Raw genomic sequence first — 25,130 nt, 5'->3', positions numbered from 1 at the left:
AATGAAAGGATCAGAGAATTTGATAGAAAAAAATGTTTTGTGTATAAAGTCTTATATTTGAGATGTATATAGAAAATATGGATCCACATGTTGAAAATTATCACTGTGATGTCAGCTGTCTTGAATTTGCACATTCAGTGCAGCAAAGCATTTGGGAAACACACTAACGTGAGTGCTAACAATGCCACTGAGAAGTGAGTAACTTTGAAAGAAATATTTGAATTCAGTACCTGTTATGATATACTACGGCTGTATAGGCTTCCTTTGAAAATTCTGAACAGCTAGATTTACCAAAGATTACCTGTAACAAATAACAGCATGTTGAAACTTCGTTGTAATAAATGTTGGATGTTTCATATCTATGTAAGAATTTGTCTGATTTAATAACTATTTGAGAACAATGGGCAAAATTAGCCCAATGAAGAACAATGTGCCTACTGACGATCATTAATAAGTTCAATTGCTTAATTCTAAATTTCTTTTCAACTATAGACCCATCTGACATTCAAACATTCAAAAAATTTCTATCCATTATATTTATATATATTGGGCAATAAGGTACATTTCTTTCTTTTTTTGAAAGAAGATAATTCATCTTAAAATCCGGATACAGCACATCATTTGAAATTTATATAAGAAATATGGTCCTAAAATGGTGGCATATATCTACTATACAAATTGGCGGCTTCGTCACTAAGACAGCAGTCATTCTGAAAGTCAAATATTTATTATTTATAAATGATATTTTAAAATCCTATTTTAGGTATCCTTTGCTTCCAGTACTTCCTGCAAGCTACTCTACAATGGAGGGGAGCTCCATTTTATATTCTTTTAAAATTTTATCTTTATTGTTGAAAGTAATACAGATCCATTTTATATTCTAACCTGTATTTTAAAAATCCACCATATAAAAAAAAATACAATACTACTTTTGAAGAAGTTTTAGCAGTAAAATAATAGTCTTATACATCTGCCTCTTGAATTCTAACAGTAAGTGGTGGTTAATTAGGGCAGCTGATTAGAACGTTGGCTTAATGATGTCAAGGTCACAGCTATGATTCCAGTGGGTGACAGGTAGGCTTGCAATGTTATCTAGCCACAAGTTAAACTCTTACGTCTGGCCAGCCATATGCATGAATAGGAATGCAGCACACTTTCATCAACAAAACTGGTAAAACAACTCAAATTTATTCCTATACAAAGGGACTAATTGGCACCATCCCCCCAAAAAAGAACATATTAACAGGTATTTTGTCTCTTTTTGCAGTATCTCAAGCAGGCCCTTTTATTTTAAGTGTAATAATTATGGCTCTCCTAGAAAACTCTAATTTAATCAATTTACTAAAAAAACTTCACTATATTTTTATAAAAGGTTGTTCCAGCCTTGGCCGTTGTGGCTCAAGTGGTTGGAGTGTCATTTTTATAAAAGGTTGTTCCAGCCTTGGCCGTTGTGGCTCAAGTGGTTGGAGTGTCTTCCCTTACACCAAAAGGTGGTGGGTTTGATTCCTGGTAAGGGCACATACCCAGGTTGCAGGTTCAATCCCCAACTGAGGGCATATTCAAGGCAACAGATTGATGTTTCTCTCTCACATTGATGTTTCTCTCTCTCTCTTCCTCTCTCTCTCAAATCAATAAAAACATATCCTTGGGTAAGGATTAAAAAACATTTTTTAAAGATTGTTCCAATGCCATAATTAGAGTTTATGGTTTTATCATATTGACATTATATGATCAAAAATTATCTTAGTCTTTATTTTTTTAAATAAGCGAACAAAATGTGTCTGTTCATATATTCTTTTAAAACAACCACTCACATAAACATAAAAAACATTATATTTTCATATGACTAATAATATACAAATAAAGGAATGTGGTACCTTTGTTTCCCCATTGAGAAGCTATCATTTTTTACAGAATAACTCATTTATTTTCATAACATGAATGATGTACAGTGGAATGAATGTGTTCCTTTTATGACCATCGACATGTATGTCATCAATATGAACGGAGCATCAATTTTGTACCAAGCACTAAGATAGGCATCAAGATATAATCATGAGTAAGACATGGTCCCTGCCCTCAAGGAGCTCACAGTCTAGTGGACATGATGAAGAAATCAACATATAGTCATAAAGGTATAAGGCCCATAACAGAAGAAGATGCTTTGGTAGCACAAAAAGGGAGAGGGGTCTAACTGCAATGTGGCTGGATGCAGTTAGGGTTCTATAGAGGAGGCCATACAGATGGTAAGACAAGGAAGAGTTTGTTAGGCAAACAATAAAACAGATTATTTTACATGTATTGCATTTGTCATAAACTCAAATGCATATGGCAATTCACATAAGATGCCAACACATCTATTTTTACAATCCAGTATCTTTTTATGAACTATGATAGCATGTTCATCCCTTCAGCAGAAATAAAGAGCTAGTAAAGAACATGAAATGCTAATTCGAATTTCAAAAATAAATTCTACATACTTAACAAATATTTATTCAATATGTATTATATGCAAGGATCTGAAACAGCTGCCACAGAATACAAAGATGAATAATTTGTGCTTCTGCTACCAAGTTCTAAAAATCCTGATGAAATTGAGGCAACAGGGAAGAAGAAAATATACAGCTTTCCTAGTTGGTAGAAAATAAGAACTTGATTCAAATGTCTGATACAGAAGGCTAAAATAAAATTGTTAACATTGCACCTATTCGTAGCTCATTTGCATTCCACTAGAGTTGTCAGAGGTTGAACATCTATAGTGACAGTTGTGCCCCTATTCTATATATTACTAACTTCAAGTTCAGTAAAAAATCTACTTGCATTTATTAGTGTTCCACATATACTAAGTCATAATTTGGTCAGTTTCCCCAGTCTGGCCTCAATCTACTATTTCTACCTTCCACTGCTCTTGGCTCATTGGCAACTCACCTCGGTTGAAGGATATTCTCCAACCTGAATTGCTTTCCTACCCCCACCATCGAGACCTATTGCCATTAACATTTCACCACCTTTAAGACATTCTCTCCTACCACTGAGCACCTATGCCTTTGAATCCCTATACCAATCTTCTATAATTAGCACAGACCTTGGTTCTCAATACTGGCTGCAAAATGTAATCCCATGGGCAGATTTTAAAATACTGACATCTGCCTGGTTCCCACACTCAGAGATTATAATTTAATTGGAATTAGATTCAGTCTGGGCATTGATATTTTTTAAAGCTCCCCAGGTAGGTATAATATGCAGCCAAGGTTGAGATCTATAGCCAGAGTTTCTAAAAAATAAAAATAAAAATAAAAATGGGAAGAACCATACATATTAAAATCAGCTGGAGAACATTTTTAAACTATACCACAACCCATTATCTCCACCTCGGTTGCCTGGCCTTTCATTCTAAAGGAGGAGAATAATCCAGATGCCAAGATAGAGGAAAGGTATCTGTGCTTTGTTAGAATAGCCGAAGTAAATATGATCTGACCCTCTTTTGAAAATCACTATTTTAGAATTTTATGTATTTGTCTTATGTCCTCCAGATTACAAGTCGTATTCATCTTTGTATCTCTGGGAGTGCCTTGCATATACCAAATCGACAAAAATTAAGACTGCAAATAAATTTATGATTATCTGGACAGGAAGTAATGCAGTTAGAAATTTGGTTTACAAGATCACATTAATTTCCAGGTTAGACCTGCCAACCAAGTGATACCCCAAAGGTGTCTATTTGAACTACATATGAAGAATAGGAAAAGTAAAGAACATTTATTACCGGCATGGCATTGCTTGGATCCTCCCCATACATAAACTGGACTTTCACTGTTATATTTCTGGCAGAACCTTGACGATTGGCAAAATTGAGGCTCTGAGGGTATACGTAGAGAAGATTTCTGTGAAGGCAATAGTGTACACAAAAGTGAATACATATCTAAAAACACTATCAAACATGTCACAAAACAGATAGAATTATTAATATTTGTTAGCCACTATGCTAAGTATTTTCACATACAATGTTTTATTTGGTCCTTAGAGCAATCATTCAAATAAATGTATCCCAATTTTGCAAATTGCGGCCCCAAAAAGTTAAGGAATTTTCATATACAACCAAGTATGTGGCAGAGCTGAAATCAGAATACAGTTCAGACTTCCAAACACATGTTCTTTCCCCTACAAGAGGCCTTTAGGAAATAAAGGAGTATGCACTGAAACATTAAGAAATTAAAAGGCAGTTCTAATATTCTCTTACGTTCTCCACGCAAATATAAATAGGATGACATTTTTAAATGCGGCTTTTGTATAAATGTGATCAAAGATTTGAGCTATAATATTCAATATTATTGTTAAAAACATATAAGACAATTATGGTAAGTATAACGAGCAGCAATAGGTAGTTACTATGAGATAATCACGCATTACTCTGCATTTGACTTCATGTCCAGTTTATGATCTTGTATCTCACACAATTTTAACAGTTCCTGCTATAAACACAGAGGAGAAATAATTCGCCAAAAGAAAGAGCTAAAAAAAAAAAATTAGAGATACTTTACATGAAGACTAGTGATGACAGCTGATAAACAAAACTTCAGTAATAATAAAACCCTACTAATGGACTGCTAGGGCAACAAAAACAGGTCTAAATTTTCTGGGAGGCGCTAGGGTAATATAGAAATTTTAAGTGAATACACCCTTTGATCCAACAAACCCACCTCTAGTCTAAGGAGAAAACTACACATTTGTACAAATGGGTGTGTTCAATAAAATTCACTATAACATTTCTTATAATAGGACATAGTTACAAATAATTATAAAGAAACTAGAGGCCCAGTGCACAAATTCATGCATGGGTGGGGTCTGGCCGGCCCCACCCCTGGCCGAACTCCCGGTCAAACTCCCAGTCAAGGAGACGAGGGGACAATCTGCATATTAGCCTTTTATTGTATAGGATATAATGCTCATCAGTCCTGGATAAATTAATACAGCATGACAATGTACAGTAGTATTTATTCATGTAGAAGGAGATATCCACCATGTTGGATGAAAAAACTCAGGTTCCAGAGCAGGATATAGCGGCATTAGCCTACTTGTAGAAATCTAGAGTGGGAGTTACAGAAATGAGTAAAAAGGATATTTCTGAAATATTCATAGTGGTTAATAGTGATGGGTCTAATTTATTTTTTATAATTTTATTTGAAAAATTTTTACAGTGAGAATATATGATCTTTATAATTAGAAAAAGCAATAAAGTAGTTTCCATGGTGGGAATATGGGTGTGTGTGACAATAAACATGCAATCTGAAAATCACTAAAGAAATGAAGAAGAGTCAGTTGTGCTCAAAATAGTCAAAAGTGCCCTGGCGGGGTTGCTCAGTTGGTTGGAGCGTCATCCCACACACCAAAATGTTAATAGAATTCAGGATTTTGTACTTTTTTGTTGTTAATCCTCACTGGAGGATATTTTTCCATTGATTTTTAGAGAGAGTGGAGGGAGGAAGAGAGAAAGAGAAACATGGATTGGCTGCCTCCCGCATGTACCCTGACAGGGCCGGGATGGCGCCCTTGACTAGAATCAAACCTGGGATCCCTCAGTTGGAGAGCTGATGCTCTACTCACTAAGCCAAACCAGCTAGGGCAGGAATTTTTACTTTTTACAGGTTTTTGAAATGTCTGAGTTTCCACAGTAAGTATTTTTAATATAAAACATTTAACATTTATTAATAGTGAAAGCAAGTAAGATAAATAAAATTATTCCTGGAAAAGTCACTCACCTTCTAGATCAGCACTGTCCAATAAAATAGTCTAGGACAGTGGTCAGCAAACTCATTAGTCAACAGAGCCAAATATCAATAGTACAACGATTGAAATTTCTTTTGAGAGCCAAATTTTTTAAACTTAAACTTCTTCTAATGACAATTTTTCAAAATAGACTCGCCTAGGCCATGGTATTTTGTGGAAGAGCAACACTCAAGGGGCCAAAGAGCCGCATGTGGCTCGTGAGCCGCAGTTTGCCGACCATGGGTATAGGAGACTATCAAGCACTTGATGTGTGCCTGTTCTAACTGAGATATCCTAAGAGATAAAATATACACCAGACTCAGTGTCTATTTGGGGGACTTAAATTAATTTCACTAGTTTCTTCTTAGCTTTTTTACATGTATAATTCACTATACTTGCACTGGACAATGCGAACAAAGAGAGGAAACGGGAGCTAATGAATTACTCTGGCATTATTCTTTAGTTAATATAAACATTTCTATTTATACATGTTTTTTCTCAGTTACTTTCAGATTCTTTCTACCAAATACATTAATTAAAAAACAAATTATCACATTTAAAAAGGGAGAAATTAACAGGATACTATATTCAAAAGATCCAAAATGCCTTGTATTTTATTCGGAAGTTGTATCTCCAGAAGATTACACAACCTGGGGGAGGATAAGAGACTTCCCTTTGCTTGGAATTCAAACAAGGCTTCTAAATGTACTAAATTTCTATGTTGCTAAAAATTTTGTATATTAGTTATTAGAAACTAGAAATCCTTAAATTGGGGCCTGATTTTGCTTAGTTCCTCTTATTTTCTTTGGCATAAAATTTTTAATTTTTATAACATTACTGGTTATATTTGATCAGGGCTCTATTTAAACAGGCACGAGTTCAAACAAAGTTTATATTCTGCCTTTAATAATGTATACTCAGGCAGGAGACACTGAAAGGTAAATAAAAAACCATTTATAAAATTACTACTTTCATCACATTTCCCACGTTGACACGCTTACACAGCTTGTAATTAGGCAAATTATTTAATTATATTCAATAATATGTCAAACTACTATTTAAAAAAATCCAAATATTTCTACCCCGAAACAATACATTCTAAAAAACAAGAATATGTGACATTGATTCCAATCTACCCGTTAGTGACACAAGGGAGGAAGTGTATAAATTGTGCAAAGGTTAATATTCTAGTACAATAACCCAAATGGAAGAAAATTCCTTCACACAACCTCTCTTTGGTATTAACGCTGTTACTTTTATGCACTGGATGGGGCTACTTTTTAAATTCCTTTCTCTAAAAAGAATGGAAAATTCTCATGTTATGACTTTATAATTCCCTTATTAATTCAGTACATATTTATTATTTCTCCAAAAAGTAAGGCTTTGTACTAACATGCTGTAAGGGATATATTAGTAAATTAAAGACAGATATAGATCTTGCTAATAACAGCTTATAATACAATAGAGATGAGAAGTTGGCCCATCTCAATTTCCCCTCAACTAGAAAGTAGATAAAATATCAGGGTCAATAGTTTTAAGCCAGAAAAGTAGACCAGCTTAGTTAAGAGAAATTTCGAAATATGCCCTTCATGACCAATAATGACAACACTAACTTTTCCTTTTAAAAAAAAGAGGGAGAAAATTCAAATTTCTTTACTACTTCAACATATGCTTTTATAATTTCATAATATGTACCACTGGTAAAGGTTAAGATGAATATAAAGTATAAGGAAATTTTTTTTGTTTTCCTTCTTCATTACTGGAAGTATTTGTATATTTTATTTAGTTGCATTCTTCATTTCTCTTAACAGAAATATTTACATGATTCTGTATTGGATACTTAGAAAAAGTATACACAGGCTAAACAAAAGACAATATAATTCCATGTACTACTAAAGTCCAAGAGAACAAAACTCCAAAAATCTAGATTCTGGCAAAATTTCCCAACTTATGTCTTAACATGAGATTAGATAATATTCAACAATAGAATAATACAGTATGTACATAAATGTATTGATTGTTTCTAACTACAAAAAAAACCCTAATATACTGTGTAATGTTTACTAAGCATCAGGTAGTGTTCTAGTGCTTTAAAAACATCAATTTTTAATCTTCATATAATTCAATGAAGTAGGTATTAACTTCACTTGACAGACAAGAAAACAGAGATACAGAAAACCTAAGTAATCTGACCAAGAGTCACACAGCTGCAGAATAGCAGAGCATTCCAATTCAGCCAGTCTCTCTCCATAATACTCAACCACTAAAGCATATACCTCTACTGTAAATATCATGTATCCAAAAGCCCTTAATTCTAAATAAATTAAAAAAGGTTCTCTATTTTATACCAGAAAGAGAGGCATTTCTAAGAGTAGAAATTTAGAAATGGTTCATTTTGTAAAGTGTTACTTGACAATTTACAATTTAAACTGAAATTCATTATGTTAAAGCTTTTTTCTATTTGCAAACAAAAGCCTTCATGCAAAATTTCTTTTAGGTAGGACTGATTTTACAGAAACACACAGGTTAAAAACTGTTTCATGAGATATAATGACTAACATTTTGAGTGTTCCTATTTGCCAGACACTGTCCTAAGTGCTTTTCACATATTACTTCTTTTAATTCTCATAATCCTATAATTATGTAGTATATGGAACTACTCTAATGTATAGTTGAGGAGACTGAGGTATGAAAAGGTTAAATAACTTGTCTAAGGCCAGACAGCAAGAGCTGGCTTTTGGACCCAGACCACAGTCTGATTCCAGAACCCACACCCTTAACAATTTTACTATATTAATTTGTCAAGATAAGGAATTTTTAAAGAATTATGACTTTCTTCAAGAGTTCTTAATATGAAGACTCAAGAAGGATAATTACTTATAATTTAACCAAAGTATTAAGTGTTTTTCCTTTTAACCCTAAGTTAGAAGAAGCACAGTGTAACATTAATTTTTGCACATAGCACTAATTGTTTTGGTTTTGTTAAATTTATATTATCAAAATTGTTACCAAGCTCACAAACTTCAGAAAAATTTATAATGAGCAAATCATTTCAGACACTGGAAGTATTTAACTCTGCTTTGACCTTAGAAGACCACAATCTATTGGTCTTTCAGTGGGTACACAGAAAACAAGCTAGAACATGGAGACAAAATATAAGGGGAATAAGGGATGAAGTGCCATTTAATGTATGGGATTTTGTGATAATATACAAATACATATGGTTAAGACAGATCATTTGAAGCAAATATGTATACTCACAAATTATTATAACAAGAAATATATAATCATTTGTTACGTTATACAGCATGTGAGTACAGCACTGAGAATCATAAGGATCACCCAAAAAAGTGGAGGAAGGCTTCACAGAGAAGGCATTTATTTTTGTAACAGGTCACTGTTTTCATAAAAACTAAAATATAATTTGGGAAAGTCATACTTAATTCATTAATGATGAATTTACCAGGCAAAAGAGTCTGGTGCTTACTTTTAAATCTCTAAATATCATGACAAATTAAAATTAGCTTTTAAAAACAGGTAAAAGTTAGTTGATTAAGTTAGTTGATCATGCCCTAGCCAGTTTGGCTCAAATGATAGAGCGTCGACCTGCAGACTAAAGGGTCCCAGTTTTGATTCCGGTCAAGGGCACATGCCCAGGTTGAAAGCTCGATCCCCAGTGGGGAGCGTGCAGGAGGCAGCCAATCAATGATTCTCTCACATCATTGATGTATCTATCTCTCTCTCCCTCTTCCTTCCTCTCTGAAATTAATAAGAATATAAAAATAATAAAATAAAAATAAAAACAGGTAGATCACATAACAATGAAAATGCAACTTATAGCAAAATTAAATACAGTTAACAATTTAGAATGAACTATTAAGTTAGTTGCTCATTTCTTTGATTTCATTTAGCATTGATCTGACTCATGTGGAAGGTTACATTCGTACAAGTTTACACAGTTTAATGATTAACTATATTCACCTGCCAACCTTATGGCTCATGTGGCAAATAGTGGTGTATATATAGAGTTCAGAAATCTAGGTCTGCTTACAAGAGAAAACTTGTCCCAAATTGCTTGAAATTGAATAATTAAGATAAAATGTACACGATTAAGCTCTTTCTTTTTATTATTCCTCTAGTTATCTCTTCCAAAATTGACCAAGATTTATATTCACCATTTGATTCTATATCTCCACAGCCAAAATCAAGATTTGCTATGTTAGATGATGTAAAAATTTTAGCCAATGGCCTTCTTCAATTAGGGCATGGTCTTAAAGACTTTGTCCATAAGACTAAGGGCCAAATTAATGACATATTTGAAAAACTTAATATATTTGATCAGTCTTTCTACGATCTATCACTGCAAACTAATGAAATAAAAGAAGAAGAAAAGAAACTTAGAACAACTACATCCAAACTGCAAGTCAAAAATGAAGAAGTGAAGAATATGTCCCTTGAACTCAACTCAAAACTTGAAAACGTCCTAGAAGAAAAAATTCTACTTCAACAAAAAGTGAGATATTTGGAAGAGCAATTAACCAATTTAATTAAAAATCAAACTGAAATTCAGGAACACCCAGAGGTAACTTCGCTTAAAGTAAGTAGAAACCAAAAAGTGTTCTTGATTATGTTTAAATGTGGATCTTTTTAAAAAATATTTAAGATAAGCTACTTTAAATACTCTGTTGCACAACTGAATTTTTTTTCCCAAGAAAAAAAGCCTCCAGGAAATAACATTTTCCATTACAATTTTGTTAGTTTTTGTTTCCCTAACATTATACATCATATATGAAAACAACTATACTACATTTCAAATGAAAATTATAACTTTACATTTAAATAATAAAATATAGGACACAGTATTGCACATTACTGGAGGCAAGAAAATGTTAAAGAAATATAACTTGAAACTATTCTTCCAGGTTTAAAATAAATAAAAGTAATACAGTAAATGGTAAAGATTTATTTCTACTAAAATACAGGATTTGGGGTTTTTTATTTTTTTATTTAATTGAAGTAGTTTAAAGTTCAGAAAATCAGATTTTAGAGATGGTACATTTAAAATGAAACATTTTAAAAAACATGTACTATTTGAAAGAAGCATACAAGAGTAAAATAATTACCTATATTCATTTTTCTAATCTACTACTAGCTTTAAAAATTATACTGTGATAATGTTATAAGAAATAAAAAAAGTAACTTAACTAAAATGAAAAAAGAAACTTCTAACCAACCTATAACCTATGTTCAGACTTTTGTAGAACAGCAAGATAACAGCATCAAAGACCTTCTCCAGACTGTGGAAGAGCAATATAGGCAATTAAACCAACAGCATAGTCAAATAAAAGAAATAGAAAATCAGGTAAGTCAATATTTTAATGGCATATATAATCTTTTACATAATTATAATTACAATAATTATAGCTGAAGAGTGAGTAAAAGGATCGTATCAGCATAATTGTTATGCTTGCAGGCTCTGAAGCTGATAAACTTACCAGGGTTTGAATCTTGAGTCTAAAATTTTTGTGTGACCTTCAATAAATTACTTAACCCCTCTGTCTCTCACTTTCCTATTATTATGGAGATAATAATAAAAAACTATGTTATAGGATTGTTATGAGAAAAAAAAAAAAGGATTGATTCATGTAAAGTATGTCCTCAATGTAACAGCCAAAGCGATTATTAAAATTTAAATGAGATCATGTCTCTCTGTTCAAAATCCTACAATGGGTCTCACAGGCCTGTGAGACCCCAGATGAGCCTTTACTATGTCACTGACTTCATCTCTTCTACTCTAGTCATACAAGTCTCTTCAATGTTACTGAAAAACTTCTAACATGCTGCCATCTCAGGGCCTCTGCCTTGCTGTTCCCTGCCTGGAGTGTTCTTCTCCCTGCTTCTGCATGGCCACTCTCATTTCCTTTAGGTCTTTCCAAATACAGGATTTTTAATGAAGTCTTCTCGGGTCACCTAAAAATTAGAATCCCCTACTCCCATCCTTGAAACCTGCCACCTCCTTAATTACTCTTTTTTTTTTTTTCTTAGTACCTACCTCTATTTAACATAATATATATTTTAGTTACTTATTTTGCCTGTCCCTGAACTAGTAGGTAAGCTCCATGAATACAGGAATTTTCTTCCATCTTTAAAATTGCTGTTGCCTCAGAAGATGGCACAGTCTGACACTTAATAAATATATGTTGAATTAATAAAGGTAACGACATAATCAACACAAAAAAATCAATAAAAACTTATTCTTATTAGAAACTGGGTACCTGATAATTAAGTTTAATTCCCAACAATAAAATTAATCTACAATGTAAACAACTGGCTAGGTATGGAAAAAATACCTATTTAGAATAAAGCTATCAGAATCTAAAAATCCTATCTAATAAATTAGTAATATGCAAATTGACCATCACTCCAACACACAAGATGGCTGCCCCCATGTGGTCAAAGATGGCTGCCATAAATGGCCAGCAGGGGAGGGCAGTTGGGAGGGACCAGGCCTGCAAGGGAGGGCAGTTGGGGGCAATCAAGCCTGTAGGGGAGGGCAGTTAAGGGGTGACCAGGCTGGCAGAGGAGGGAAGTTGGGGGTGACCGGGCCTGCAGGGAAGGGCAGTTGTGGGGGACCCAGGCCTGCAGGGAAGAGCAGTTGGGGGGACCAGGCCTGAAGGGGAGGGCAGTTGGGGGCGACCAGGCCTTCAGGGGAGGGCAGTTAGGGGCAATCAGGCTGGCAGGGGAGCAGTTAGGCATCAATCAGGCTGGCAGAAGAGTGGTTGGGGGGTGATCAGGCTGGCAGGCAGAAGCAGTTAGGGGCAATCAGGAAGGCAGACAGGCGAGCAGCTGGGAGCCAACAGTCCTAGATTGTGAGAGGGATCCCAGATTGGAGAGGGTGCAGGCTGGGCTGAGGGACACCCCCCCCCATGCACGAATTTCATGCACCGGGCCTCTAGTTCCAATATATAATACCACTAGAGGCCCAGATTCTTGCACCAGTGTTGTCCCTCGGCCTGGTCTGTGGGGATCGGGCCAAAATCAGCTCTCTGACATCCCCTGAGGGGTCCTAGATTGCAAGAGGGTGCAAGCCAGGCCATGTCCAGCCCATCTCACCCAGTCCAGACCCCAGCAGCAAGCTAACCTACCAGTTGAAGTGTCTGTTCCCTGGTGGTCAGTGCACATCATAGCGACTGATTGAATGGTCAGACACTTAGCATGTTAGGCTTTTATTATATAGGTTAGAAATATTAATTAATAATACTATTAAACAGTCATTCAAGAGGGTTCAAAAATAACAGACTTGGAGAAATGGATTAAAAATAGTTGCCAAGAATTATAGTACAAATATTATTACCAATTTCCAGTAAACGAACATATCACTATGTTTCAGTAATTATGTGACATTAATTTTAGTAGGTTATTTTTGCTAATTTATGAATCATAATTTAGATTATTTTTTACAAATTGTCCAAAAGTTTTTTTGATAAGTAGTTTTGATTTCCATAATTTCATTCTTATTTTGTTATTTTTCTAAATTATTTTCCTATATCTTTTATTATGACTAAATGAACCTGCTGACATAAAAAAACTAATACTAGTAACAGAAGATATTAATAAGAAAAGTTTTCAGCCTATAAATTGCAAACCTAGAACACGTTAAATAAGCTGTTATTGCTAAACTCACAGGACAATGAAATATTGAAAGTAAATAAATAAGCCTGCCAATTTGGTACCTTTATAGATATGTTTACATGTCAAAAACTATCAGGAAGCAGCCTTGTTCGAATTATATGCTATGTCTTTAAAGCAGGTCTGAGAAACAATAAAATCTGCAACTGAGAATTAATAAATTTAAAATCTGCCTTGCTAGTGATTACAACATATATTCTATTCAGATAAATAAATAGAACATATTAAAATATTTATGCAAAGTCTCTGACTTTGGTCTTGATGTCTCTTTGCCTTGCTTTTTCTCTACTTTGTAACTCATTAAATAATGTGCCTGATTAAATATTTTTAGAACATATCTGTATAATCTGTATAGCATCAATTATCCGTCTTAAAAATCAAAAGCAAAGTCTGGCCGGTGTGGCTCAGTGGTTGAGTGTCAACCTATGAACCAGAAGGTCACGGTTCAATTCCTGGTCAGGGCACATGCCGGGGTTGCAGGCTTCACCCCCAGTGGTGGGGAGGGGTGCAGGAGGCAGCCAATTTAATGATTCTCATCATGGATTGTTTATATCTCTTCCCCCTCTCCTTATCTCTAAAATCAATAAAATATATTTTTTAAAAACCAAAAGCAATAACAATTATGAATTAAAAGATACATACACGTTGTCCTTTTAATATCCTCACTCAGATTCCCCTAACTGTATATTCAGTATCATTTTTAAAAGTACATTTATATTCTTTTATCAGTTAAGAAGAACTGGTATTCAAGAATCCACAGAAAATTCTCTTTCTTCAAAACCAAGAGCACCCAGAACTACTCCCTCTCTTCACTTAAATGAAACAAAAAATGTAGAACATGATGGTAAGATAATTTGGTTTCCTTCCTGAAGCGATTATCAAATTCTCCTTCCATCACAAAATCTCTATTCTCAGGGCCTGTTCTAGACTAAAAGAGAGTAAAGAGACAAAGCTACCCAATACAATGTCAACCTAAATTGGATCCTGGTGTTTTTGTTTTTTTAACCCTATAAAATACATTCTTAAGATAATCAGGGATATATGAATATAGACTTGATACTAGATAATATTGAATTATTATTCATTTTCTTAGATGTAATAGTGGTATTGTAGTCATATAAAAGAATAATCTCATGGTAATAACTATTTTGACATTCTTTGCATAACATGCTATCTAATAAAAAGCTTTAGTATAAAGTACTTCTTCAGTAATACATTAATTTCAGTAATACATTACTGAAGAAGGCTCAAGGCTACATTCACTATAATTCCATAAAATGTCAAGATCTCAAGCTCTGAAAATATTGTTCTTATTACTATATCTTATGTAGTAACATTTTGTTGATTCTAGACATTCCTGCTGATTGTACCACCATTTATAACAAAGGTGAACATACAAGTGGCATCTATTCCATTAGACCCAGCGACTCTCAAGTTTTTAATGTCTACTGTGATGTTAAATCAGGTAAAATTAGCCTACAAAGACAACGGACAATAGTTAGTTCAGGTTACTTACTACCTATTAGTAATACTGATCTTGTCATTTTTATTCTGAATATATATCAAATGAAATATAGTATATAACATGAGTAATAGTTATATAGATCTAGTACTTATATTTGTCTTTTTTAATATATTTACTTATGCATATATTAAATATTTTCCATAAAATAATCTGAAGTTACTATTGTCAATAAGTTTATTAAGACAAACTCATTAGTTATCCTTTACTTAATGTCTAAGGACCATAATAAATAATAAAATGTTATTACTGCAACAGCATTAATAATTATCTTACACAGCCACCAATCAACCCAAACCAAGTAACAGTCTTTTGTTACATCTATCAGCATCAATCTACTAAAAATGCACTGTTGTCCACTGTATTCAGGTAGTTCGTGGACATTAATTCAACACCGAATAGATGGATCACAAAACTTCAATGAAACTTGGGAAAACTACAAATATGGTTTTGGGCAGCTTGATGGTAAGGTGACTTCATATTCATTCATTTACTTGTTAAAAATATTTATTTATTATGGACTGGGCATTAGGAATGTAACAATGAATGAGAACAGTCCCAGCCTTCATAGGACTTAACAATTACACATTTGTTAGTAATTACACTTATCATGTATTTATTTGAATTACACTACTCAAAACTAGATGTCTGCTCTTATCATAATTTAATTTGATGACTTCTAATAATTATAATTAAAAAAACAATTCTAATTAAATGCTACATATTTTGACACATGGTAAATGCTATGAATGATGAACAAAGACAACCATCCTTATTACTAGTCACTCTTTCTTATTAGCAACTTAGCTATCAATTATTTAAATATTATAAATGTATACTATAAGATTTGTGTTTAAAATAAATTAGTTAACTCCATACAAAGTATTATACTTTGATCACAGAATAAAATTATTAAACAAGATAAAAAATTAGTAAAATAAAGAGGTTTAAATCCAAAAAAACATGTTATAGAATCCATGAATGATGTACAAGTATACATTTATAAAATGGAAAATTTCATCATTTTATCAAATTTTTAAACACTCAATACTATTGGAGCATTAAAATTTTTTTGTATTCAAACTACCAGTTAAATCCCTAACTAAAAGGTATATTCAGTAATGTTTTGTAGCTTCAAATCTTCTTCTAAGAGTGAATGAACCCTAAAATAAAAGGCTGACAGTTAAGTTCAAAGTACTCATTTATTTTGGAAAGAAGATAAGCCACTTACAATGCATTCCAAAGTCTATACATGATTAAGTGCCTGATATAAGGCTCTGTTCATGTCTTTAAATTAGGTTTTCTTATATTAACTCACTGGAAGCACATAGGAAATCAGTTTTGGTACCAAATTTCTATTTCCCAAGTATGCCATTTTCCATCCATTGATGGTGGTTATTATTTATATGTTTGGTGTTAAAAAAGCCAACTTTTCCTTGCTTCCTGGTTCCTAGTCATAAGAAACATTGAGCGAACACTGTTGACAGTAATCTGAATGTTTAGCCTGTCTTTGTCAGCCTTCCCATTAAATTATGTTTGAGATTTTTAAAAAAAGAAAGTGAGCTATTTGTACTTGCAATTCTTAAAATGAACTCTCTTAGTAATTCAGTATCAACAGAAAATTTCGACATTTTCCTTAAATACTTTAGTAAAAAGCATTGTAATTATTAAAAAAGATCTATTTGTATTATGTTATGTTTTAATTTCAAATAAAAATAATTTTTCAATTATAGAGAAAAGTTATTAAAATTATACTCCTTAATTTTAAATGTTTTTAAATTTTTATTTTCTTCTTTTTCTACAAAAAACAACAACATATATACCAAGCAATTGTCAAAGGCCAAGATTATATTTGACAAAAATGACTGTTACCATCCAGGTCTCTGGAAATACTTAACAAATCTCTTCATAGTATATGGGTATTAATAAATAGCTGATAGTAAAGCCAGTACAGACAATATTTTACCAATGATCAGACCTAAAAATGCCTATAATAGCCTAATATGTTTAACCCATGAACTATAGTTCACAATATCCATTTGAGAAACAATAATCAGACTTAGGCAAGCCTATTAATATTTTTAACATTTTTGTACATGTAACTATCTTCAATAAAATTGTTTCAAAAAGAAATATTTTAAGAGACTCTAAAATAACTAAAGAATTTGAGACTAAAACAACTCATTTACTTACATTAGCAAAAAACTTTCTTGAAAAAAATAAAAAGTCAGTACCTAATCTGCAGTTAACAATCCACAGATTTTTACAACTTTTCTTTTCAGGAGAATTTTGGTTGGGTCTAGAGAAGATATACTCCATAGTAAAGCAATCTAATTACATTTTACGAATTGAACTAGAAGATTGGAAAGACACCAAGCATTATATTGAATATTCTTTTCACTTGGGAAATCATGAAACCAACTATAAACTACACCTAGTTGAGATTACCGGCAATGTACCCAGTGCACTCCTGGAAAACAAAGATTTGGTGTTTTCTACTTGGGATCACAGAGCAAAAGGACACTTCAATTGTCCAGAAAGTTATTCAGGTATTTTTTCCTAATATCAATACTTTGTTTTTCTATGTTGACACTATTTCCCAAAGTATCTACAATGCCAACTCTTTAAAAACTGAATCCCAAATAATCACTTTTCTACAGGTAAAACATATCTTAATATGTTAACATATGTGTTATTAACACATATAACATCTTAATACAAGTATTATATTAAGTGTTGTTTTAAATATTAATTTGTGTGTTTTTTACCTTTAACCTTGCTCAGATATTTTATTTTTGGTGGAGTATATCCTATATAATGAAAGGGTAATATGCAAATCAACCGAATGGTGGAACGACCGATTGCTATGATACACACTGACCATCAGGGGGCAGACGCTCAATGCAGGGCTGGCTAACGGCTGGCGAGCACAGCCGCTGGCGAGTGCAGCGGCGGTGGTGGGAGCCTCTCCTGCCTCCGTAGAGCGCTAAAGATGTCCCACTGCTGGCTTAGGCCCGCTCCCCTGAGGGCTCTAGGACTGCTAAAGGGTGCAGGATGGACTGAGGGACACCTCCCCACAAGTGCACAATGCCATGCACCGGGACTCTAGTTTAAAATAAAGATACATGCATACAACACTGTCATATTTATAAGAAATAAAAATATACTTCATGTGGAAATACATTAACAATAACTACATGAGTTTCTATTCATTAAATTGCATATCTATCTTCTTTAGGAGGCTGGTGGTGGCATGATGTATGTGAGGAAAACAACCTAAATGGTAAATATAACAAGCCAAGAGCAAAACCTAAGCCAGAGAGGAGAAGAGGAATATATTGGAAGTCTCAAAACGGAAGGTTATACTCCATCAAATCAACCAAAATGTTGATCCATCCAAGAGATTTATAAAGCTCTGACTGAACTAAGGCAAATTAAAAAGCCAATAAATTAAACATTAAAATCATCCCAAGTTACTGTGGTTTAATAATCTAGTATTAAATATAAAGCTTTAGAAAAAGATTATTTTAAAGCCACTGTTGATTTAAGATTAAACATATTATCACATCACCTAAAAGAATACCACTTACCTTCTTAATCAAATTCTTATATCATTTACTGATTTATTTTGTGATATGGAAATCAATTTTAACTAATAGGTGAATTTTTAAATAACTTTTTAAAATAAAAGCTTACAAAGAGACTTTTATTTTAAAAGTCATCATGTAGGCTACTTTCACAACCTCCCCAGTTAAAAAACACTAATTTTCTTAAAATTCTAAACTTGAATAAGTATAAAGGACTGATAATTGTATAGTTCTTAAATACTGTAATACTATTTATTACAAAACTAAAATCCACTCAGTTCATAGTACATGTAAAAATCTATAATATGAATTTTAAAACTGATACTTCATTTTGCTACAAAAGAGTTTGGAATATTTAAATGTTTGGTATGCTTTATTTATGAAGTGGGATGAAATACTGTATTGAAATAGGTACACTGTCTTAAATTCAGTAGATCATGATTACTAAGTCATATTGACTTTAATATTAGGTTCCACTGTACCTTAACCTATATTATCTAACTTATCTATAATGTATACATTTTATTTTATTATATATATATATACATATATATATATATATATATATATATATATATATATATATATTTAATTTTAAATTGATTTCAGAGAGGAAGAGGGAGGGAGAGAGAGAGAGAAACATCAATGATGAGAGAGAATCATTGATTGGCTGCCTTCTGTATACTCCACACCGGGGATCAAGCCTGCAACTGGTGCATATGCCCTGACCAAGAATGGAACAGTGACCTCCTGGATCATAGGTCAACGCTCAACCACTGAACCATGCCGGCCGGGCTAATGTATACATTTTACATATTTTAATACTTAATACTGTGAAAACAAAACATTTTAAGGTATCGTATCATCTATATATAAAAAAGTCTAAGCGACTGTTACAACCAAATGACCAGAACAACCGGTCAACCAGTCGCTATGACATGCACTGACCACCAGGGGGCAGACACTCAACCCAGGAGCTGCCCCCTGGTGGTCAGTGCGCTCCCACGGCCAGCCAATCTTCCCCGGTCCCTCCCATTGGCTGGCAAACCTCCCACCATCCCTCCCCTGTCCCTTCCCCCAGCTGGCAGCAGGCCCCAGCCAGCCCGGCCCTGATAGGAACTGGGCGAGAAGGCCCCGATAGGCCCTGATCACCGGCCAGGTCTAGGGACCCCACCCATGCACGAATTTCATGCACCGGGCCTCTAATCTATATAATAAAAGCCTAAGCGACTGTTAAGGCAGAACGACCAGAATGACTGGTCACTATGATGCGCATTGACCACCAGGAGGCAGACGCTCAATGCAGGAGCTGCCCCCTGGTGGTCAGTGCACTCCAACAAGGGGAGTGCTGCTCAGCCAGAAGCGGGGCTCATGACTGGCGAGCACAGCAGTGGTGGTGGGAGCCTCTCCTGCTTCCGTGGCAACACTAAGGAGCAGTGAGCCTAGTGTTAAGGAGCAGCGAGCAGTATGGAGCGAGGGGTCCCAGGCTGCTAGAGAGTGCAGGCCGGGCTGAGGGACCCCCACTCCCGCCTGGGTGCATGAATTTCATGCACCAGGCCTCTAGTAATACAAAAAGAATGAATGTATTTGTTCCCTAGCCAGTGTGGCTCAGTTGGTTGGACATCATCCCATGTACCGAGAGGTTCCAAGTTAAATTCCTGGACAGGGCATATGCCTGGTTTGCAGGCTTGATCCCGGTAGGGGGGGTGTGCAGGAGGCAACCGATCAATGTTTCTCTCTTTCTCCCTCCCCCACCTTCCAGTGTCTCTAAACATCAATAAAAATATATATTTTTTTTAAAGAATTAATGTATTTGTGACATCAACTTAAATAATGTATTCTCCCTGGACATGGTGTGAGTCTAATACCTATGTGTAGGTTTTCAAAAAGAATTCAAAATCATTCAAGTTACTGAATGTTTAAATAGCCTGAGTCATGTATATGTAAGTCTCCAAATTCAGTAGACTCAGTCCCCTAATTTATAGAAATTTAAATTCTTGTATATTTTTATTTACATCCAATAGAAGTACAATTGCTATTTCTAATTTAAATAATTTAAATTCTAAATCTTCCAGAATTATTAGATGTAAAACTTTTGACAATCATATCACTTGTCAGTATTCATTTTTAAATGTTTTTAAAGAAACTACCAAGGGGGAAGTAAAATTCTGAATTAAATCCAGTTTTCAAAGGATACAGTATCCAAGTTATATAGTGACTTACCTTAGCCAATAAATATTGAACATTATGTATTTCAAATTACCCAGTATATGTGTCATATATAAATAATATATGACATATATAAATATGTATGATCTATATGTATCCTACAGAAATATTTTATTCCAAAAAAGCACAAAAGAATATGGGGAAGAATAAGTTTCATTTTTCAGAACCACAGCCAAAGTGTCAAAATTGACTTTTTAGAGCCAGAACACCAAAATAGCTTTTCTAAAGAAAAAATTGAAAGCTTTCAAATGTGAAATAATGCATTATTTAACATACCAATTACTTTCTCTATTTGTTTTTCCTTTTTGTTGTTGTTAATCCTCACCCAAGGATATTTTTCCATTGATTTTTAAGGAGAGTAGAAGAGAGGGAAAGACAAAGAGAAACATCAATATGAGAGAAACATATCAATTGGTTGCCTCTTGCAGGAGCCCCTACCAGGGCCCCAGGGATAGGCCGGGGAGGTGCCTGCAACAAAGGTATGTGCCCTTGACCAGAATCGAAACCAGGACCCTTTTGGTCCACAGGTCAGGTGACCCTCTATCCACTGAGGCTAGGGCTATTTGTTTTTCAATTTTTAACAATTCTCAGACAATATGTTTCATTTTGTTCCCTTTGGGAGTACTATTAGTTTTTTTCTGCTTTAAATATAAAGCTCAAATTGAGAGATCATTCTGGTATAGAAAGAGAAGTAATTTTCTCCTTTATTATTCACAAAATCGAGTCTTCTATCCTCACTACTTTGCCAAAAGTGTTGTAATTTCATCACTAACTCACAATTGTCAAATCTAAAGGCCTTTACCCAGTCTGCATAATCTTTGATCTCCCTACTACTTATTAATAACAACATTTTTTTTCCAATTTGACCGTCATTTTGTTTCCATAATATTATTACACTCTCCGAGAATTATCCCTATCTTGAATCCATCTTTATAGCTCTATTCCCTGCTAGTATTTAGTATTGTGGACTAATGTCCAATCTTCAATTATCTCTTCTTCTCTGACCTTCCAGAAACTCAATCTACTCTCATAGACTCATTCATTTTCCATGAATAAAGTTCCAGAATCTGCATATTATTTCCAGCTCTCTCTCCAATTCCCCTACCTGCCATTTCTCCTTTCAATATCCTACAGTCTCCTCAAATTCAACATATCAAATAACAAATGCATCAATGCCTTACTGCCTCTGCCGGTCCTTCCTCCCTTCTTACCCTATCCCACTCTCCCCCTTACTTCATTATATCCTAATGGCACTACCATGCTTCTCAGTCACAGAAGTTTAAAACCCAAGAAACATCTCTGGCTTTTCACTGAACTTTGTAAACAACCTCTCTATCATAAGCCACTAAATCCATCACAATCTTCTTTTGCAGTCTCTTAACCTGATATGCTTTCTTCCCATTTCTACCAAGGACTGCCTTTAACCTGAGTCTTAAAATTATCTAAATAGTCTCCTGCCTGGGCTCCTAATTTTATGTCTTTTGCCCTTCAATCTTTGTAAAACAAATATGTAATGGCTGTATACTGCTTCAACCTGTGTCGCTCAAACTTGTCTACTAAAAGAGTATAACAACAAAGAAAAGATAATGAAAACATATTCTTACAGATTCTGCAGTTATAGGATAAAATGGCTTGATATAAGCAAAGATTTACTTTAGAATCGTAATAGGACTTTATCTTAAATTTTATGATCTTATCTTAAAATTACATGCAAATTATGTTTTCTACTCCACAAATCGATCTTTATATAAAAATAGTTATTTCCTCCCCAAATCTTCTAAGAAGTGATGTTCCTGGAAGATGTATCATGTTTATCCTATGAACTTGCATGTCCCATCTAGCTGTGCCCTCACAAGAACATGTACTCCAATTGAAAGAGCATAAACCTCAGAATGAAATCCAAATCTCTTCCAGGTACTCAAGGATTTTTATAATCTGGTTACCTCTTTAACCATTTCTTGCCCAACACAAACCCTCAGCTCCAATAAAAATTACCTACTTTTAAACATTCCCTATATACTTTCCTAATGACTTTCCACTTGCCTAGAATGCCTCCCAGACCTTTCTACTTGGCTAGGTTCTATTTATACTTCAAGTTACAGATAATGTCACTTTTCCACAAATATCTAGTAAATGGAGGCTCCTCCCTCTGCAACCTTGCAGCATTGCTATTTGTACCTTCAACTGACACTTAACAAATGAAGATAAGACAGAAAAGTAAATCTGACAAACATAATATAAATTGCGAGAAAAAGTAATAAAAACTCCAAGAGAAAGATAGTAGTCAATCTACTTGATTTTAGTGAATTACTATAATTCCCTCTTTTATCTGCAGTCTTGCTTTCCATGGTTTCAATTATTCATGCTCTACCATGGTCCAAAAATATTAGATGGAAATTTTCAGAAACAAACAATTCACAAGGGTTGTTTTTTTTTTAATTTACAAGTTTTAAATTGTGCACTCTCCTGAGTAGCATGATGAAATCTCGCATCGTCCCACTTCATCCTGTCCAAGATATGACTATCCCTTTGACCAACATCTCCAAGCTGTAGATGCTTCATACTCAATAGTCACTTAGTAGCTGCCTAGGTGATCAGATCAACTGTAGTAGATTACAGTGCTTCTGTTCAAGTAAATCTTATTTTGATTAAAATGGTCTCTAAAGCACAAGAATAGTGATGCAGGCAATTAGGATAAGCCAACGAGAAATCTTAAAGTGCTTCCTTTAAGTGAAAGATGAAAATTCTAGACTTACTAAGGAAAGAAAAAACATCATATTCTGAGGCTTCTAAATCTACAGTAAGAACAAATCTTCCATCCGTGAAATAGTGAAGAAGAAAAAAGAAGCTTGTGGTAGTTTTGCTGTCACACCTCAAAATGCCAAAGATACAGCCCAGTGCATAAGTGCTTAGATAAGATGGAAGGCATTATGCCCTAACGGGTTTGGCTCAATGGATGGAGCTTGGCTCAGTGGATAGAGCGTCGGCCTGAGGAGGACTCCGGTCAAGGGCATGTACCTTGGTTGCGGGCACATCCCCAGTTGGGGGTGTGCAGGAGGCAGCTGACTGATGTGTCTAATGTTTCTAATTCTCTCTCCCTCTCCCTTCCTCTCTGTAAAAAATCAATAAAATATATATTTTTTTAAAAGATGGAAGGCATTAAACTTGATGGTAGAAGACATGACATCATCATGTCTCGATGATCCTCCTGATGTACTGTCAGAAGGTCATTAGTAGCCTAACACTACATCACAATGCCTACATCATTCACCTCACTTCGTCTCATCACATAGACATTTGTATCATCTCACAACATCACAAAAGAGTGAGTACAGTACAGTAAGATATTTTGAAACAGAGATACCACATTCACATAACTTTTAATACAGTATATTGACATAATTATTCTATTTTATTATTAGTTGTTGTTAATCTCTTACTGTACTTAATTTATAAATTAAACTTTATAATAGGTATGTATGTATAGGAAAAAACATAGTACAATATAGCAGGTCCTCAAATAACATAATTTCATTCAACATCATTTCATTCTAACGCTGATGAGATGCTATAGAAACTTAACTCTTGTTTATATCTATTAGGCTATAGTAAAGTTGGTTTTGCTACATGTCATTTCACTTAAAGTCAAAGAACCTATCCATAACATTAAGTGAGGATTTTTAGTATATAGAGTTTGTCATTCCCAGGGATTTTAGGCATCCTTTGGGGTCTTGGAACATATCCCCTGCAAATACAGGGAGACTACTGTATTGCAAAATTTCTACACCAAAAGTTTACTCTGAATCAGTGTGAATTTTACTGAGAGCAAGTATACTCATTTCTTCTTTATCTTAGGATAAGCCAACGAGAAATCTTAAAGTGCTTCGTTTAAGTGAAAGATGAAAATTCTAGACTTACTAAGGAAAGAAAAAACATCATATTCTGAGGCTTCTAAATCTACAGTAAGAACAAATAGGATTACCTATTTCAGCACAATCTATTTACCCACTTTTTCTCATCCTAGAGTCAGCATGTTTTCATGCCTGTATCGTTCCTTCCTAATAGTATGACTCATGGAAATCACTCATTAACCAAAAATGTACTCATTAACCAGTATTTATTCAGTACCTCCCACTTGCCTCCTTTATGAAACCTATTCCAAATATGTATGGCTACATATTTCACCTTCTGTTATAGGATAATCAAATTTCCTTGATTATTTCCATCACTAACAACCACAAGCATTGCATGTAGGCATGTACCACCAAGTGACCATCCAACACAACAGTTTGGCCTTTTTATCAAAGTCCAAAGTGTTCTCATGGAAAATAGACTAG

General features: G+C 34.2%; 2 protein-coding genes across 2 annotated transcripts in view; one reads left to right on the top strand and one right to left on the bottom strand.

Annotated features, from left to right (window-relative positions):
• The window catches only part of DOCK7 (dedicator of cytokinesis 7), a 184,322-nt gene that overhangs the window by 97,032 nt on the left and 62,160 nt on the right, over positions 1-25,130 (bottom strand). Inside the window, exons 15-16 of the mRNA XM_079777830.1 lie at positions 3,767-3,884; positions 231-301 (exon numbers count right to left, since the gene is read on the bottom strand). Coding sequence (XP_079633956.1) covers positions 231-301; positions 3,767-3,884 — 189 coding nt within the window. The remainder of the gene's footprint in view (positions 1-230; positions 302-3,766; positions 3,885-25,130) is intronic.
• On the top strand, positions 8,837-19,102 carry ANGPTL3 (angiopoietin like 3). The gene is made up of 7 exons (XM_079776641.1): positions 8,837-10,363; positions 11,018-11,128; positions 14,185-14,299; positions 14,807-14,920; positions 15,347-15,442; positions 17,260-17,526; positions 18,216-19,102. Exons 1-7 carry the CDS (start codon positions 9,866-9,868, stop codon positions 18,386-18,388), a joined length of 1,374 nt encoding a protein of 457 aa, XP_079632767.1. The 5' UTR covers positions 8,837-9,865; the 3' UTR covers positions 18,389-19,102.

The sequence above is a fragment of the Cnephaeus nilssonii genome (genome assembly GCF_951640355.1).
Source record: "Cnephaeus nilssonii genome assembly, chromosome: 7".
In the NCBI taxonomy this organism is placed as follows: Eukaryota; Metazoa; Chordata; class Mammalia; order Chiroptera; family Vespertilionidae; genus Cnephaeus; species Cnephaeus nilssonii.
This window is presented reverse-complemented; position numbering and strand designations above follow the sequence as displayed.

Coding starts and splice junctions, on each gene's coding strand:
- ANGPTL3 (XM_079776641.1), top strand. CDS start 9,866: ATGTACACGATTAAGCTCTTTCTTTTTATTATTCCTCTAGTTATCTCT. Junction 11,129..14,184: donor TAAAAGAAATAGAAAATCAG/GTAAGTCAATAT, acceptor TTCTTTTATCAG/TTAAGAAGAACTGGTATTCA. Junction 17,527..18,215: donor TTGTCCAGAAAGTTATTCAG/GTATTTTTTCCT, acceptor TATCTTCTTTAG/GAGGCTGGTGGTGGCATGAT.